Below are 19,062 nucleotides of genomic sequence, written 5' to 3'. Positions count from 1 at the left end.
GCATATTTATTCCTGTCCTGTCCCTAGGTTCATCATAACCATTGTTTTTCTTTTTTTTTCTTTTTTTTTTACATTCCATATATATGTGTGAGCATACGGTATTTATTTTTCTCTCTCTTGACTTAACTTCACTCTGTATGACAGACTCTAGGTCCATCCACCTCACTACAAATAACTCAATTTCTTTGTTTTTATGGCTGAGTAATATTCCATTGTATATATGTGCCACATCTTCTTTATCCATTCATCTGTCGATGGACACCTAGGTTGCTTCCATGTCCTAGCTATTGTAAATAGTGCTTCAATGAATATTGTGGTACATGACTCTTTTTGAATTATGATTTTCACAGGGTATATACCCAGTAGTGGGATTGCTGGGTCATATAGTAGTTCTATTTTAAGTTTTTAAGGAACCTCCATACTGTTCTCCATAGTGGCTGTATCAATTTACATTCCCACCAACAGTGCAAGAGGGTTCCCTTTTCTCCACACCCTCTCCAGCATTTATTCTTTGTAGATTTTTTGATGATGGCCATTCGGACCAGTGTGAGATGATACCTCATTGTAGTTTTGATTTGCATTTCTCTAATGATCAGTGATGTTGAGCATCACTTCATGTGTTTGTTAGCAATCTGTATATCTTCTGTGGAGAATTGTCTGTTTAGATCTTCTGCCCATTTTTGGATTGGGCTGTTTGGTTTTTTTTTGATATTGAGCTGCATGAGCTACTTATATACTTTGGGGATTAATCCTTTGTCAGTTGCTTCGTTTGCAAATATTTTCTCCCATTCTGAGGGTTGTCTTTTGGTCTTGTTTATGGTTTCCTTTGCTGTGCAAAAGCTTTTAAGTTTCATTAGGTCCCATTTGTTTATTTTTGTTTTATTTCTATTTCTCTAGGAGGTGGGTCAAAAAGGATCTTGCTGTGATTAATGTCAAAGAGTGTTCTGCCTAAGTTTTCCTGTAAGAGTTTTATAGTGTCCGGCCTTAACATTTAGGTCTGTAATCCATTTTGAGTTTATTTTTGTGTATGGTGTTATGAAGTGTTCTAATTTCATTCTCTTACATGGAGCTGTCCAGTTTTCCCAGCACCACTTATTGCAGAGGCTATCTTTTCTCCATTATATATTCTTGCCTCCTTTATCAAAGGTAAGTTGACCGTAGGTGTGTGAGTTTATCTCTGGGCTTTCTATCCTGTTCCATTGATGTATATTTCTGTTTTTGTAAGTACCATACTGTCTTGATGAGTGTAGCTTTGTAGTATAGTCTGAAGTCCAGGAGCCTGATTCCTCCAGCTCCATTTTTCTTTCTCAAGATTGCTTTGGCTATTTGGGGTCTTTTGTGTTTCCATACAAATTGTGAAATTTTCTGTTCTCGTTCTGTGAAAAATGCCATTGGTAGTTTGACGGAGATTGCACTGAATCTGTAGATTGCTTTGGGTAATGTAGTCATTTTCACAATGTTGATTCTTCCAATGCAAGAACATGGTATATCTCTCCATCTGTTTGTATCATTTTTAATTTCTTTCATCAGTGTCTTATAGTTTTCTGCATAAAGGTCTTTTGTCTCCTTGCGGAGGTTTATTCCTAGGTATTTTATTCTTTTGTTGCAATGGTAAATGAGAGTGTTTTCTTAATTTCTCTTTCACATTTTTTATAATTAGTGTATCAGAATGCAAGAGATTTCTGTGCATTAATTTTGTATCCTGCTACTTTACCAAATACATTGATTAGCTCTAGTAGTTTTCTGGTAGCATCTTTAGGATTCTCTATGTGTAGTATCATGTCTTCTGCAAACAGTGGCAGCTTAGCTTACTTCTTCTTTTCCATTTTGGATTCCTTTTATTTCTTTTTCTTCTCTGATTGCTGTGGCTAAAACTTCCAAAACTATGTTGAATAATAGTGGTGAGAGTGGGCAACCTTGTCTTGTTCCTGATCTTATTGGAAATGGTTTCAGTTTTTCACCATTGAGAACGATGTTGGCTGTGGGTTTGTCATATATGGCCTTTAATATGTTGGGGTAAGTTCCCTCTGTGCCTACTTTTAGTTTTTATCATAAATCGGTGTTAAATTTTGTCAGAAGCTTTTTCTGCATCTATTGAGATGATCATGGTTTTTCTCTATCAGTTTGTTAATATGGTGTATCACATTGCTTGATTTGCGTATATTGAAGAATACTTGCATTCCTGGGATAAACCCCACTTGATCATGGCGTATGATCCTTTTAATGTGCTGTTGGATCCTGTGTGCTAGTATTTTGTTGAGGATTTTTGCATCTATGTTCATCAGTGATTTTGGTCTGTAGTTTTCTTTTTTTGTGAAATATTTGTCTGGTTTTGGTGTCTGGGTGATGATGGTTTTGGTGTCTGGGTGATGATGGCCCCGTAGAATGAGTTTGGGAGTGTTCCTCCCTCTGCTATATCTTGGAAGAGTTTGAGAAGGATAGGTGTTAGCTCTTCTGTAAATCTTTGATAGAATTCGCCTGTGAAGCCAACTCGTCCTGGGCTTTGGTTTGTTGGAAGATTTTTAATCACAGTTTCAATTTCAGTGCCTGTGATTGGTTTGTTTATATTTTGTATTTCTTCCTGGTTCAGCCTCGGAAGGTTGTGATTTTCTAAGAATTTGTCCACTTCTTCCAGGTTGTCCATTTTATTGGCATATGGTTGCTTGTAGTAATCCCTAGTGATTCTTTGTATTTCAGCGGGGTCAGTTGTTACTTCTCCTTTTTCATTTCTAATTCTGTTGATTTGAGTCTTCTTTGTTTTCTCTTGATGACTCTGGCTATTGGTTTATCAATTTTGTTTATCTTCTGAAAGTACCAGCTTTTAGGTTTATTGATCTTTGTTATTGTTTCCTTCATTTCTTTTTCATTTATTTCTGATCTGATCTTTATGATTTCTTTCCTTCTGCTAACTTTGGGGGTTTTTTGTTCTTATTTCTCTAATTGCTTTAGGTATAAGGTTAGGTTGTTTATTTGAGATGTTTCTTGTTTCTTGAAGTAGGGTTGTATTGCTATAAACTGCTCTCTCAGAACTGCCTTTGCTGCCTCCCATATTTGGGTCCTCGTGTTTTCATTGTCATTTGATTCTAGGTATTTTTTTATTTCTTCAGTGATTTCTGGGTTATTTAGTAGCGTATTGTTCAGCCTCCATGTGTTTGTATTTTTTTAAAGTGTTTTTCTGTAATTGATATGTAGTCTCATAGCATTGTCATCACAAAAGATACTTGATACGATTTCAATTATCTTAAATTTACCAAGGCTTCATATGTGACCCAAGATATGATCTATCCTCGAGAATGTTCCATGAGCATTTGAGAAGAAGGTGTATTCTGTTTTTTGTTTTGTTTTGTTTCGTTTTGTTTTGTTTTGCGGTGCGCAGCCTTGTCACTGTTGTGGCCTCTCCCGCTGTGGAGCACAGGCTCCGGACATGCAGGCTCAGCAGCCATGGCTCACGGGCCTAGCTGCTCCGTGGCATATGGGATCTTCCCAGACCGGGGCACGAACCCGTGTCCCCTGCATCGGCAGGCAGACTCTCAACCACTGCGCCACCCGGGAAGCCCTATTTTGTTGTTTTTTCATGCAATGTTCTATAAATATAATTTAAGTCCATCTTGTCTAATGTATCATTTAAAGCTTGTGTTTCCTTATTTTTCATTTTAGTTGATCTGTCCATTGGTGAAAGGGGGATGTCAAAGTCCTGTATTATTTGGGTTACTGTTGATTTCCCCTTTTATGCCCGTTAGCTTTTGCCTTATTTATTGAGGTGCTCCTATATTGGGTGCATAAATATTTACAGCTGTTATATCTTCTTGGACTGGTCCCTTGATCATTCTGTAGTGTCCTTCTTTGGCTCCTGTAATAGTCTTTATTTTAAAGTCTATTTTGTGTGTTATGAGAATTGCTACTCCAGCTTTCTTTTGATTTCCATTTGCGTGGAATATCTTCTTCCATCCTCTCACTTTCAGCCTGTATGTGTCCCTAGGTCTGCAGTGGGTCTCTTGTAGCCAGCATATATATGGGTCTTGTTTTTGTATCCATTCAGCCAGACTGTCTTTTGGTTGGAGCATTTAATCCATTTACATTTAAGGTAATTATCGATATGTATGTTCCTATTCCCATTTTCTTAATTGTTTTGGGTTTGTTTTTGTAGGTGTTTGCCTTCTCTTGTGTTTCCTGCCTAGAGCAGTTTCTTTAGCATTTGTTGTAAAGCTGGGTTGGTGGTGCTGAATTCTCTTAGCTTTTGCTTGTCTATAAAGTTTTTAATTTCTCCGTCGAATCTGAATGAGATCCTTGCTGGGTAGAGTAATCTTGGTTGTAGGTTTCTCCCTTTCATCACTTTAAATATGTCCTGCCACGCCCTTCTGGCTTGCAGAGTTTCTGATGACACATCAGCTGTTAACCTTATGGGGATTCCCTTGTATGTTATTTGTTGCTTTTGCCTTGTTGCTTTTAATATGTTGTCTTTGTATTTAATTTTTGATAGTTTGATTAATATGTGTCTTGGCATGTTTCTGCTTGCATTTATCCTGTATGGGACTCTCTGTGCTTCCTGGACTTGATTGAGTATTTCTTTTCCCATATTAGGTAAGTTTTCAACTATAATCTCTTCAAATATTTTTCAGTCCCTTTCTTTTTCTCTTCTTCTTCTGAGACCCCTGTAATCGAACATTGGTGCATTTAATGTTGTCCCAGAGGTCTGTGAGACTGTCCTCAATTGTTTTCATTCTTTTTTCTTTATTCTGCTCTGTGGTAGTTGTTTCCACTAGTTTATCTTCCAAGTCACTTACCTGTTTGTCAGTTATTCTGCTATTGATTCCTTCTAGAGAATTTTTAATTTCATTTATTGTGTTGTTCATCATTGTTCGTTTGCTCTTTAGTTCCTCTAGTACCTTGTTAAACGTTTCTTGTATTTTTTTCCATTCTATTTCCAAGATTTTTAGATCATCTTTACTATCATTACTCTGAATTCTTTTGCAGGTAGACTGCCTATTTCCTCTTCATTTGTTAGGTCTGGTGGGTTTTTACCTTGCTCCTTCATTTGCTGCATATTTCTCTGTCTTTCCATTTTGCTTAACTTACTGTGTTTGGGGTCTCCTTTTTGTAGGCTGCAGGTTTGTAGTTCCTGTTTTTTTTGGTGTCTGCCCCCAGTGGGTAAGGTTGTTTCAGTGGCTTGTGTAGGCTTCCTGGTGGAGGAGACTGGTGCCTGTGTTCTGATGGGTGGGGCTGGATGTAGTCTTTCTGCTGGGCAGGGCTGCATGCAGTGGTGTGTTTTGGGGTGTCTTTGTACTTAGTATGATTTTAGGCAGCCTCTCTGCTAATGCGTGGTGTTGTGTTCATTGCTTCCTAGTTGTTTCGGCATGCAGTGTCCAGCACTGGAGCTTGCTGGCCGTTCGGTGGAGCTGGGTCTTAGCATTGAGATGGAGATCTTTGGGAGAGCTCTCACCGATTGATATTACGTGGAGCCTAGAGGTCTCAGGTAGTCCAGTGTCCTGAACTCGGCTCTCCCACCTCAGAGGCTCAGACCTGACACCAGGCCCGAGCACCAAGACCCTGTCAGCCACACAGCTCAGTAGAAAAGGGAGAAAAAAAGAAAGAAAAAAAATTAATAAAATAAAATTATTAAAATAAAAGAATTGTTAAAATTTAAGAAATATTTAAAGTAATAAGAAAAAAGAAGAGATCAACCAAACTAATAAATCTATGAATGATAACAAGCGCTAAAACCTATACTAAGATAAACATAAAAATCAGAAACAAGTCAATTGCAGACAGCAAATCCCAAGTCTGCAGTTCTCCCAAAGTCCACCGCCTCAGATTTGGGTTGATTCCTTGTCTATTCAGGTATTCCACAGATGCAGGGTACCTCAAGTTGATTATGGGAGTTTAATCTGCTGCTCCTGAGTCTGCAAGGAGAAAATTCTCTTTCTCTTCTTTCTTTGTACAGCTCCTGTGGTTCAGCTTTGGTTTTGGCCTCATGTCTTCGTGTAGGTTGCCCTCAGGCTTCTGTTCCCACCCAAACAGGATGGGGTTAAAGCATCGGCTGATTAGGGGCCTCTGGCTCACTCAGGCCGGAGGGAGGGAGGGGTAAGGTAGTTATAATTGGAATGCCAGATGAGCCTGCTGCAGCAGAGGCCAGAGTGAGTTTGCAACAGCCTGAGGCGTGCCTTGTGTTCTGCTGCGGGGGTTGTCCCTGGATCACAGGACCCTGGCAGTGGTGGGCTGCACAGGCTCGCAGGGCAGTGCGGCAGCGTGTGGGTAGTGACCTGTGCTTGCACACAGGGTTCTTGGTGGCTGCAGCAGCAGTGTTAGCATTTCGTGCTCATCTCTTGTGTCTGAGCTGGTAGCCGGAGCTCATGCCCATCTCTGGAGCTAGTTTAAGCGGTGCTCTGCTTTCTGTGGGCAGACAGGGAAGGAATCCCCTCTCCTCGCGCTCCCCAAAACAATGGTCTCTTGCGTCTTAGGCAGGTCCAGAGTTTTTCCTGGACTCCCTCCCAGCTAGCTGTGGCGCACTAGCTCCCTTCAGGCTGTGTTCATGCAGCCAACCCCAGTCCTCTCCCTGAGCCCGAGCCTCAGGTCCCAGCCCCCGCCTGCCCTGGCTGGTGAGCAGACAAGCCTCTTGGGCTGGTGAGTGCTGGTCGGCACCGATCCTCTGTGCGGGAATCTCTCCGCTTTGCCCTCTGCACCCCTGTTGCTGCACGCTCCTCTGTGGCTCTGAAGCTTCCCCCCTGCCCACTCCCCATCTCCACCAGTGAACGGGCTTCCTAGTGTGTGGAAGCTTTTCCTCCTTCACAGCTCCCTCCCAGAGGTGCAGGTCCCATCCTACCCAGGTACGTGGGGATTTTCTTGCCTTTTGGGAGATCTGAGGTCTTCTGCCAGCGTTCAGAGGTGTTCTGTAGGAGCTCTTCCACATGTAGATGTATTTCTGATGTATTTTTGGGGAGGAAGGTGATCTCCGCATCTTACTGCCATCTTGAAGGTCCCACCCCGAAAGTAATGGTTTTGATTGATTATTTAAATTTCCTTTTTTTTTGTAGTTAAGCTGTTTTTTTCTTTTTCCTCCTTATTTAAGATGTAATATTTACCTTTTTAATATTTATCGAGTTTTAGGTACTTAAAGGTATCTCATTATAGGAATTAGTGAAATCTGTTGCATTTATCCATTTGGTTAAATTCAAAACATGCTAGATAATACTGTTGAAATTGTTTTTGTCTCTCTGAAGTTGATTATGAGATATATTGAAAGATTAAATCAGTCTCACATGCATGCTAGCAATAACCATCATCCTCACTTCTTGAGAAAGATGTTATCATATAAATCTAGTTAGCTAGGATTACAGAGACTGTATAATTTGACTCTTTGGGTGGACATGCGTAGCCAGTCTTTTTCTTTTTTAGTTTATGAGGAGGTCCAGCAGGCTGATTTCTTCTTAATAACCACCTGGCCTTATGTAAAGCTATAGTCTTTTATCCAAAACCCTTGGGGCCTGGTGTGTTGTTATTTGAATTTAAAATAATATATTTTAGAAAGTAATACAGTATATATGCTAGCTGATATTTTATATATGATGTAACATTCTTAACAGTGTCTGAAGAGTCACTCTATAATTAAACATATTAATATTTCTGCAGTGAGATGTATGAATATTCACATTAACTGGGACAAGCGGATGGAAGAGCCTTGTATCAGTTTGGGTCAGTTATGAAAAAACTTTGGATTCCAGAATTTTTTGAATTTTGAATTTCAGATAATCAGTGGTGAACCTATAATAAAGTGTGTTATGTATTATAATATTAATAGGTATAATTATTTTTACAAATAATTTAAAATATAACAAAATTATATGTCTTTATTTAGTGTTTATCAGTTTTTCCACTATTTCACCTTTTATTTCATTCTCTAAAATATTTCCTTTGTACAGCTGTTGTATTCTCGAGGATTGCTAATTGATCTTCTAATCAAATCTAATGTTAGTCGATATGCAGAGTTCAAAAATATTACCAGGATTCTTGCATTTCGAGAAGGAAGAGTGGAACAGGTACTGTGCTGAGCAAGTATTGTAACTGGGTATGATTTTGAGTTACTGTGTTTTATTTGGGAAGGATAAGCAAATACGATTGTTATTTTCCTGGTAAAGCAGCAAAATCCAATCCTGCATGGTGATTAACAACTGTAAATAGTAAGAGATTGCCAATTAAAATGTCTAATGTTAATTTTCTCATGATTTATTCTGCAGCTTGATACTGGTGTTGAGAAAGTGTTAATTTCAGACAGCGTTGCTAGATTTGAACTGTCATTTGTTCCCAGTTAGGGGTGACATGCTGGTGGCCTTCTAATGGCCTAAAGAGCAACTTGGCAGGATTAAGTAAGAGAGCTCACAAGTTAATTAGCTCTGAAGTCAACAGCGATGCCGTAAGAACTGATGGAAAGTAACATGAAACAGCCTGATTAGAAAGGAAATAATAATCTTGTTATACTTAAAGGGAAAGAAAATGTCATTTGGAATACTTGTATCGCTAGGAAGCAGTTTCTTAACTTTTAAAATCATGTTTTTCAGGTTCCTTGCTCCAGAGCAGATGTCTTTAATAGCAAACAACTTACTATGGTAGAAAAGCGAATGCTAATGAAGTTTCTCACATTTTGTATGGAGTATGAGGAACATCCTGATGAATATAAAGGTATTGTTTTTCATTAAATTTGTTTTCTTACATTATTTGAGAGTTCTTATTATTTTAATATGCTTGCTCTGATTTAATGAGCCACTCGCTATGCTTTTAAAATATTTTTACTTTGCACTGTCCAATAGGTTAGCCTCTAGCAAAATGTAGCTATTTAAATTTAAATTAATTAAAATAAAATAAAATTTAAAATTTGTTCCTCAGTCTCACTAGCCACACTTCAAGTGCTCAGTGGCCACACGTGGCTAGTGGCTACTATGGCTACAGTGCAGCTGTAGAACATTTTCATCATGACAGCAATTCTGTGCTGGGTGTTCATTTTTATTCTTGTTAATTAAACACTGCGGTCAACTGGTTCTTCATAGATGATACTCCCTTTTCATTATCCATTAATTTTTTAATCATTTTTTTAAATTGAAGTATAGTTAATTTACAATGTTATGTTAGTTTCAAGAGTACAGCAAAGTGATTCAGTTATATTTATATTATATATATATATATTCTTTTTCATATTCTTTTCTGTTATAGTTTATTGCAAGATATTGAATATATTTCCCTGTGCTATACAGTAGGTCCTTGTTGTTTATCTATTTTACATATAGCAGTGCATATATGTTACTCTCCCACACCCCCATCCATTAATTTTTTTATCAGTCATTAAAAAATCAGTATGTTTTTTCATTTTTCCAGGATCACTTTTGCTTGGAATGTTGAATTATTTCTTTTGATTGATTAAAAACAAGCTAGATAGTATGGGGGTGGGAAACCCCTGGATTAGGCAAAGATATGGATGGTTTCTAGTCTTGGCTTTGACCCATCTCACTGTGTGATCTGGGACCAGTTACTTCAGAGTTTGTTGAAAGTTGAATACACCACTTTAATATCAGAGCTTTACACTTAAAGTGCATTGAGCTGGAAGAGTTATCCAAAATAGGAATATACTGACAATTCACTTATAAAGTTACAATGAGAAATACAGCAGGTTTTTTTTTATATTAGATGGAATATTAAAAGTCTAGCGCTTGTTCTTAAAGCTTCAAGTCCATTAGATACTGCCAGATTGTTCTCCACAGTAGTATAAACTTATATTCTCTTAAGAAATTTTTATAATTTTTGTTTATATTATTTCTATAAAGTTTTTGTCTACCACTAACAGTCCAATTACATTTTTTCTGTTCTTGGCTTAAAGGAATAGTATTTAGGGGATCCTTATGTTTTGAGGTGTGATTATAAGGCAGTAAGACTGATTCCACTAGCCATACAGAAATTATTTTCATTACCTTTTAGTCATAGTTCATTGTTCATAGTTTTAGGAAGAAATAGCAATTCAAAAAAAAAAACAAGTATTACTCTATCGTTTTCACCAAAAAAATTGCCATTTGTCATATTTAATATTTCAAAGTATAATTATTGGCATTATTCTGCAGTTTTAATAATAAAGTAAGATTATTGCCAACTGTGGAAACCTGTTGTGATGATTAATGAATTATTTAATACTTTTCTAATTTTTTAAATCCATAAAATACTAAACAAAGAGTCATCATTTAAAGCTAAAAATTGTATCATCAGTCCAATTAGGATAGTGAGATTGTTTCTAGTTTTTTTTTGTCCCCCCACAATCAATAGTCTCTGTTTAAAATGTAATAATATTACCACCTGTGTCCTTTGCCAAGTGTTTTAAACAGATCTGATCTCATTTTTGTGCAATGGTTTTAAATGGAAATTTGGGTTTGATTTTAATTGATAAATTTTCATCTTTCTTTTCATAGCCTATGAGGAATTTACATTTTCTGAATATTTAAAAACTCAGAAATTGACCCCCAACCTCCAATATTTTGTCCTACATTCAATTGCAATGACATCAGAGACAGCCAGCAGTACTATAGATGGTCTCAGAGCTACCAAAAACTTTCTTCACTGTCTTGGGCGGTATGGCAACACTCCATTTTTGTTTCCTTTATATGGCCAAGGAGAACTCCCTCAGTGTTTCTGCAGGTAAGACAGGCATTGGTTTTCTTATCTCTTTTAAACTGATACTTGAATAACAGGTGAAAAATAGAAAGACAAAAATGAGATTTAGTCAAGATTTAGTATATGCAAACATATACTTTGTTGTTCTACTCTTTTATAATCTATTTGCCTGCCTACCTACTTACCTAAATGATATAATCAGTCTGGCCTGTTTTTGAACTTTATAAAATAGAGTCATACTGTAAATTCCATTTTCCACTCAGTATTATGTTTCAAAGCATCATCCTTGTTGTGTGTGGTTATAGTTAAACTTATTTTCATTGCTACATAGTATTCCATTTTGAATATACCACAAGTTATTATTCCATTTTTCTGTTGATGGACACAGGGTTTTTCCAGTTTTTTGTTGTTATTAACATCCTGTGTATGTTTCAGAGTATACAAGTTCAAGATTTTCTCTAGTATACATATCTAGGAGTGGAATTACTGAGTCATGGGATATATGAAGGTTCATACAAGATAGTGTCCAGTTGTTTCTCCAGAGAGTTGTACCAGTTTACCTCCCCCAGCAGTATAGTATATAAGAATTCTCATAGCTCTACATCTTTGCCAACATTTGGTGTTATCAGACTTTTTAATTTTTGTCAGTCTAATTCACCTAAAGTATCATCACATTGTATTTTTATTTTACATTTCCTGGATTACTAATAAGGTTGAGCGTCTTCTCATATGATTATTGGCTATTCATGTTTTCTCTTTTGGGAAATGCTTGTTCATGTCTTTTACCCATTTGTCTCTTGGGTTGTTGTCTTTTGCTTATTGATTTGTAGGTGTTTTTATATATTCTGAATACTGATCTTTTCTCAGTTAAATGTGTTGCATGTATCTTGCCTTATGGTATTTATGATGCGTGGAGGTCATTAAGATTAATGTAGTCAAATATAGCAATCTTTTCTTTTATACTTAGAACTTTTGGGGGTAGTAGAGCATAGTAGTTAAGAACCTGGACTATGGAAACAGACTGCTTAGATTTAAATCCTGGCTCCTCTATTTATTAGCCATGTAACCTTGGACAAGTTTCTCAATCTCTTTATTATGTTTTGAAAGAATCAAATTTGGGTTTTTTGATTCTCTGTATCCTAGTTCATTAATTTCTGGTCTTTATTATCCTTTATTTTGCTTTCTTTGGGCTTTATTCAACTCATCCCTCCCCTCCCCTGCCCTTGCAAATTCTTAGGCTGAAACCTAATGAGTTAAATAGTCACCTTTTTAATTTTCTAATATAAGCATTAATATGGTAAAGTTCTAACTATTGTTTTGAATCTTACACAGTTATTATATATTATTTTCATTATCTTTTAATCCTAATTATCTTAATTTCCATTGTGATTTCTTCATTGACCCATGAGTTATGTATTTTTAAATAGCTAATCTGGTTGATTCTTCTGCTCTTACCATCTCATTTAATTCTACTGTGTATAGAAAATATGTTTTTATGGTACTAATTCTTTGAACTTTATGACTTAGTATGTCATCAATTTTTATAATTTTTCCACGTGTGCTCAAGAAGAATGTGTTTATCTAGTTGTTGGTTACAGGGCTCTCTAATTATTGCTCTTGAAGTCTGATAAGTCAAGCTTCGAGTTGTCATTTTCAAACTTTATTTTTATTGAAGTGTTTTTTCTTTGATCTGTCAATGATAAGAGTGACGTGTTTTGAAATCTCCCATTATGATTTTTGATTTGTCAGTTTCTCAGTATAATTCTATCAATTTTTACCTTATATTTATTTTGAGGCAATTTATTAAGATCGTATAAATTTATAATTGTTTAATCTTCCTGATGAATTTAATGTTTTGCATAGTCTGCTGACTTTCTCCATCCCTAATAATACATTTTTTTCTTAAAGTCTAGTTTATCTAATATCAAAGAGCTACTCCAACTTTTTAATATTTGCCTGTTATATCTTTCTCCATCCCTTTATTTTTCAACTATATTTAGAGCTCTAAATAGCATATTATTACATATTTTTAATTCCATCTGACAATTTCTATCTTTTACCAAGTAGTGTAAGTGCGGTTAACAGGAGTCTGTTCCTTCCTTCAGAAGTATATAATTTTAAAAGTTCCTCTAGTTTATGCTCTGGGCAGTTAATGCTTTCTAGTTTGTGTGCATATGAAAATAACTTTTTTTTTTTGCCTTTTTTCTTGAGTGAATATTTGTTAGGTAAACATTTCTATGTTGGCAGTTCTTTTCTCTCAGTACGTTAAAATTTTATTCCACTGTCATTTGGGTTCCATTTTTGTTGTTGAGATGTTTGATGTCAGCCTAATTGTCATTTCTTTATAAGTGATATCTTTTTTCTCAGGCTGTTTTTAAGATATTTTGTCTACAGTGTTCTGCATTTTCACTACAGTGAATTTAGGTATTGGTTCCTTTGTATTTATCTAGCTTGATATAGGTAAAACCATATGAAATTAACAATATTAAAACATTTTGACCTACAATTCCATATGGTTCAAACAACTACATTGCAAGTTCCTCTATCTTTGAATTGTCATCTATTATTTTAGAAAATTATCAGTCAGTATCTTGAAAATGTTGTTTTCATCCATTGTCTCTTATTTTCACCTTTTTGGAACCACAAATAGGTATGTTTTAGAACTTAGCATTCTCTCTTCCATGTTTTTTAATCTCTCTTTCATATTTTCTATTTCCTTGTCCTTCCTGCTACATTCTGGGTACCTAATAAAGGTCTGTTTTCCAGTTTATTCTCTTCACCTGTAACTAATCTGCAGTTTAACCCTTTTTTTTTACTCCAGTATTTTTATCGTTCATTTTTAGAAGTTCTGCTTTTTCCCCCAGAATCTTCCTTGTCATTGTTTGATAGTCTCTTTTGCTTGGTCACTTCTTTCATATACAGATATTTTATATTCTGCCATGTGTTGTTTCTGTTGATTTACATTAATGATTTATTTCCTTGTGCCATGCTTATTTTTGACTGAGAGTTTGTATTTGATTGATTTTAATCTGTGGAAATCTGGGGGCCCAAATTAAGAATGCTTTCCTTCAAGAATTATTTGTGTTTTCCTTCAGCCGGAAGGCACTAAGACTTGGGACCATTTTAACTCCCTTCAGGGGGTCTTTGCTTAATAAAGAAACCCCAGATACAGCTCCCACACTGATACGGGCAACACGACTTGTTTGTTTGTTTTTTTTTAATTGCAGTGTTTGTTGCTCAAAGCTTTGAGTTCAGCTCAGGGTTTGTACTGTGCATATGTGTGTTTGGGGTTGTGGATTTCCTATGGACATTTCTCTTATTTCCTTCACTCTCAGCAGTGCAATAAAAATTATGTTTAATGTAAGAAATAGTCTTTTGTTAGTAATAGGAGGTCCCTTCACAGTATCTAGTCCAATATGTGATTTTATGAATGGTGGTAAGAATGTTATAAATTTGAAAGTAACTTAATTCTGAAAGATAGGTCTGTGTAATTCCAGACAAGTTCTTCCTCCTCCACCTATTGTCAAAGTAGGGATGAATGGGCAGTGTCATGTCCCCCAGGACCAGAGGTCCTCCTATCAATTGAAACTAATAGGGGAGTTGTATGGGTTTCTTAATCATTCTTTTCCTCTTCCTGTGGCTTTGCCCGATTCAGAGGGAGCTACACTACTTTCTCTCATGTTCCCACTTGCCACTTACTCCTACAGAACTTTAGGGTAAGGAATAGGGACAAAATCAACAGGTCACTGGGGAGTGAGCAGAAGCTCACTGGCTTCCTTACCAGCACTTTATGAAAATGGATTATTTAACCTCATTCTTATTTTTTCACAAAATCCATTTATTTCCTTTCCTAATTCATATATTTGTAAATATATATTTAATGTTTGTTTATTTGTTATTTTTAAGGGAAACAACATTTAAAAGTTTCATTTGTCCTGTACTGATAAAAAATTTGAATGACACCCTTATGTGTTGAATTCTAGACAAAGGAAATATTTTTCGCCAAAGATGATTGTAACCTTCTTAAGGCTGAGGTTTTATCAGCCTTCTGTATCTTTTTATCCTCTGCAAGCCTATCTCAGAATTTTGTGTGTGGTTCATATTTAATGTTTGTTATAAAAATTATATCTCGCTCTCTCCAATTTGTAGTGAATTGAAATTTCAGGGAATGATATAATTAAATGTATATGTATTTGTGTAGATAGATAGATATTAAAGACAACAACAAAAGACTGTTATATTTGAAGTAGTATATTAAACTTTTGGGTGGTTCTTTGGTAATTAAGGCAACTCTGAGTTCTTCCTACATATTATATATATGAATCTGTGTGTTTATAAATTACAATAAAATGCATTTACTTGGCCTAGGGATATTAACTTTTAATTTTATATTTGATTCCCTGCATAATGCTTTACAATTTCATATAAATATTGTTCTGTTTATATCCTAAAGTACTAACACTACCACCATCTATACATCATAGTCTACGCTTTTTATCACCAGGTTATCAGAATTAGGTATCACCTGTTCTGTGATTTCTAACCACCGTTTTATATTCTGTTTTAATATAACCCTCTTAAGCATTTCTCACAGCCAGTTACAGTGTGTTCTCATCAAGGCTACTGTTATAAATGGCATGCATGCATATTTATGTGAAGGATTCAAAGACTTTTGTAAGTCATATCCTTGCATTCTAAATGAACTCTGCATAAACAGTATAACATTTTAACTACTGGAGATAACTTTCATGAATGACCACCCTTTGAGGTTTTTATCAATTTAAATAGGTAGGGTTTTTTTTCAGCAAAGAAAATGAAGCTTATTTATTGTACTACCTATTACCCATTGATATGTCAAGATACATAAATTGGACCATACTGGAAGAAAGTCATTGAAACCTATATATTTTTCTAGTCTAGCAAGCCATAGAATTTCCCCTACTGTATATTCGTTGGCTAATATTTTTTCTGGCACACTGGGCAGGATATGTATGCAGTATATAGGTTTTTAAACTCTCACACTATATCTTCCAAACAGAAGTCCTTTTTAAGCCCTAACCAAGTAATTTGTTTCTGTTATCTGTATGGTTGGTAACATGGTAGCCTTTAGAACTACTTTCTAGTTCAGAATGGGTTTCATATACTGTGTCGTGTTTTCATAACCTATGAAATGGAGCAGTATCTGTGGGAGCAAACAAACTCTACATTTTTTTTTATAAATAGACTTAGACTGCCTGGAGATTGTTGCTTGTTTTTTGTAAAGAGAGAGAATTTAACTAATAGTTTACTAGGTAATTCTGCCTTCCATTCTTCAGATTTCAGCCTACATTTTCCTTTTTTTCCTTTAATGTAATGGGATTGTTAAAGCATACAGAATGAGTATGTTTTACTTTTAACATGTAATATAAATTGTGTGTGTGTGTGTGTAAAATCACCACCGAATATTTTGTACTAAGTATTCACATTCAAATATCGTTTTCCTGAGTATTGTATATGGAAAATTGAATAGATGCACGATCTACCTCAGGAAATTGTGGAACACACATTGATTAACTTAGAGCTTTTTAAAAAAGAGAATGAAAGAACACCAAAAGTCCAAAACATATAAGTAACTTGCTCAAGATTATAGGAATAGCATGGAACAACAGGAAAGGGAATCTCCCGTTTGATACATTCAATCAGTAATGGAAGAAAGAATGATGCCCCAAATGGGCCACATAGATGCTACTATGATTTTGTCATAACCATGGAATTGTTTTTTTAATATAAAGTTTAAGGTATTTTATATTTTGTCTTTTTTCCTCTGCTTTAAAAAAATAACTTCTTTAGTCCAAAGTCCAAGATCAAAACATACACTTCACTGAATGTTGTATTGTTCTATTTGGAGAACTCATAGTATAAAACATCTCTCAGACCAAAGTAACCTGCTTATTTTGTTCTGTAATAACCAAGCTTTTTTATTTAGAGAATTTTCAGAAATCTAAGAGATGTTTGTTAACCTGGATCAACATATTTGAAAACCAAGAGAAGCCTTAAAATTGATGAAAGATTATACTGATGGAAAATTTTATGAGTTTATTTATGGCTTCAACTGCATGTGAAGTCAGAAAAAGCAAAATTGAGATGGTTTTTTACTGTCTGCCCCCAATGTTCTTACCCCTTCACCCCAACAAGTGTGGGCTAGATTATGGATCTAGATTCTTTAATTGTACATTTTTTCCCCCTCAACAGCATTCTCCTTAATCTCTCTTCTTGTAAAAATCTCCCTACTATTTTGCTAGTGATATGACAGAAAAACTTAGAGTTGGAAGAATGCTGTTATATTGTTTTGACTGGTTGTCTAATTTTACAAATGAGGAAAGTTAAGGTAAAGAGAGGCTGAGACTAGAAACCAGATTTCCTGGTATGCATTCTACACAACTCACTTCTTCTACAATGTTTCTTTAAACAATGTTTTCTGGAAAAAATTAAGAGGAGATAGTTAATTAAAATATTGTTATTTGGGGGGATTTTTAAATATTTGTGGTTTAACAACCTGTAATTTGCTATGATTTCTTTTCTCACAGTCGATGCATAGTCATTCCCCCACCACCACCCACCACCCCCGCAAAAAAGACAGGAGATAATAAGGGCCATTCTTACCGTGTTCTACAAACATGTTCTGATTCTATGCCCAATAGGAAATACCAGTTTAGATGAATAAAGAAATTATGTCAAATTCCTAAATTTACCTAATTGATAAAGGTAAAAGGAGAAACAGACCATGAGCAAATCGATCTCCCCCCCCACACCTATAACTTGTATGTATGCATTTGATAAACAGTAATGCAGATGAGCCCAGTAGCAGTTATGTTTTATACGTTTTGGGGACTAGTTAGCATTGATCTGTTTTATGCTCCAAATCCCATTGGTTTCCTCCCACAGTGTCATAAGTAGAACTCCACGATACACCTAGGTGCAGAATCTGGCCCTATGTCTAATTGTTGGTAGATTTGACCAATCCAAATGTATGTGTGTGTGTGTTTATGTAAAGCTTGATTATTGAATCAAGCCTTAAATATTTGAAATTAAATGTTAAAAAATTGCCAGAGTGAATTAAAAAGAAACGGATTGATTAATTGGACATCAGGTATATAAATCATATGGTTAAGAAATATTTTCATAGTGGATCACTACACACTATTGTTTTGCAGCAGTGCAGCTGAATAGAACTGCATTGAAATATACCAAAGGTTCTTAATCTAGGGTCCATAGGTCCTTGGAACTTATATATAACAGGTTATATGTATATCTTTATAAAAATATTGGTAGTTTCATCAGATTTTCACAGGCACCCGTGACCTAATAAGGGTTGAGAACCATTGTGAGAATTTTCTATAAAAGAAAGCATTATTTTTTTACTCAGATAATCATCCTTAAGAGCTTATAAAAAGAAGAGGTTCTAAAGAGTGAATAGCAAAGGTGCTTCTGGGCTCTAAAGACCGGGAGAGAGATGGGAAAACTTGAAAATATTGCTATTGGAACTGTAATTTACAAGCACCTCTTCGGGTAGATGCAAGCAGATATCTGTGCTCTAGTGGTGTGGAGGAGAAGTAAGTTCAGTGCAGTGAACCAGAGTGTACATTTTAGAGCCACACCAATGGGGTCAAATCCCGGTTTCACCATGTGCTAGCTGTGTATCATTGTGCAAGTTATTTAAACTCTCTGTGTTCCAGTCTCTTCAGTTTTTCCATGGGGATAATAATAGTAGTATCTACTTCATAGGTTGTGAGGCTTAAAGTGAATTAATATCTAGAAAGTGCCTGAACAGTACTTGCCTTAGTAAGTACTACATAAGTGTCAGGTGTTACTACTCTTACCGTTACTATGATTATGATGATTACTGCTGCTGTTGCTGCTGTTGTAGAATGCTACTAGGGCAAGTATGAGACCAAGTTAGGGACTGAGCTAGATTTGTGTTCTAATCCAGTGGGTCAACAAACTTTTTCTTTAAGGGTCAGATAGTAAATAGTTTAGGCTTTGCAAGCCATATGGTTTTGGTTGAAACTATTTGCAGTCTTAGACAGTATGTAAAAGAATGGACGTGGCTGTGTTCCAAAAAAACTTTATTTACAAAAATAGGTGGTAGTTTTTCCGACCCTAGTGCAATCAACGGGATAGACTTGTACCTACAAAACATGATAATAATTTTTTTAAAACCTTGATGTTAGGAAATTATAGAAAATTGCCTGAGTGCAATACCTGGTATTTATTAGTCATTCATTAAGTATTTGATGGATAAGTGAGTGAATAGTTGGTATTTATGAATTGCTGCAAAAATTAGGTGTTAAAGGGCCCATAGAGCAGTATTTCTCAAGCTTTCACTTACGTCAGAATTTAACAGATTACTGTGTCCCATTCCCAGAGTTTCTGACTTGT

General features: G+C 35.6%; 1 protein-coding gene across 1 annotated transcript in view; it reads left to right on the top strand.

Moving 5' to 3' along the window:
• CHM (CHM Rab escort protein) overlaps nucleotides 1-19,062 on the top strand; it is a 193,235-nt gene that overhangs the window by 76,886 nt on the left and 97,287 nt on the right. Inside the window, exons 7-9 of the mRNA XM_029240204.1 lie at nucleotides 7,917-8,033; nucleotides 8,553-8,673; nucleotides 10,443-10,668. Coding sequence (XP_029096037.1) covers nucleotides 7,917-8,033; nucleotides 8,553-8,673; nucleotides 10,443-10,668 — 464 coding nt within the window. The remainder of the gene's footprint in view (nucleotides 1-7,916; nucleotides 8,034-8,552; nucleotides 8,674-10,442; nucleotides 10,669-19,062) is intronic.

This window comes from Monodon monoceros, unplaced genomic scaffold (genome assembly GCF_005190385.1).
Source record: "Monodon monoceros isolate NGI ecotype Baffin Bay Population unplaced genomic scaffold, NGI_Narwhal_1 Super_Scaffold_22, whole genome shotgun sequence".
NCBI lineage: Eukaryota > Metazoa > Chordata > Mammalia > Artiodactyla > Monodontidae > Monodon > Monodon monoceros.
Note: the sequence above shows the minus strand (reverse complement) of the source record. Positions and strands in the feature narration are given on the sequence as shown.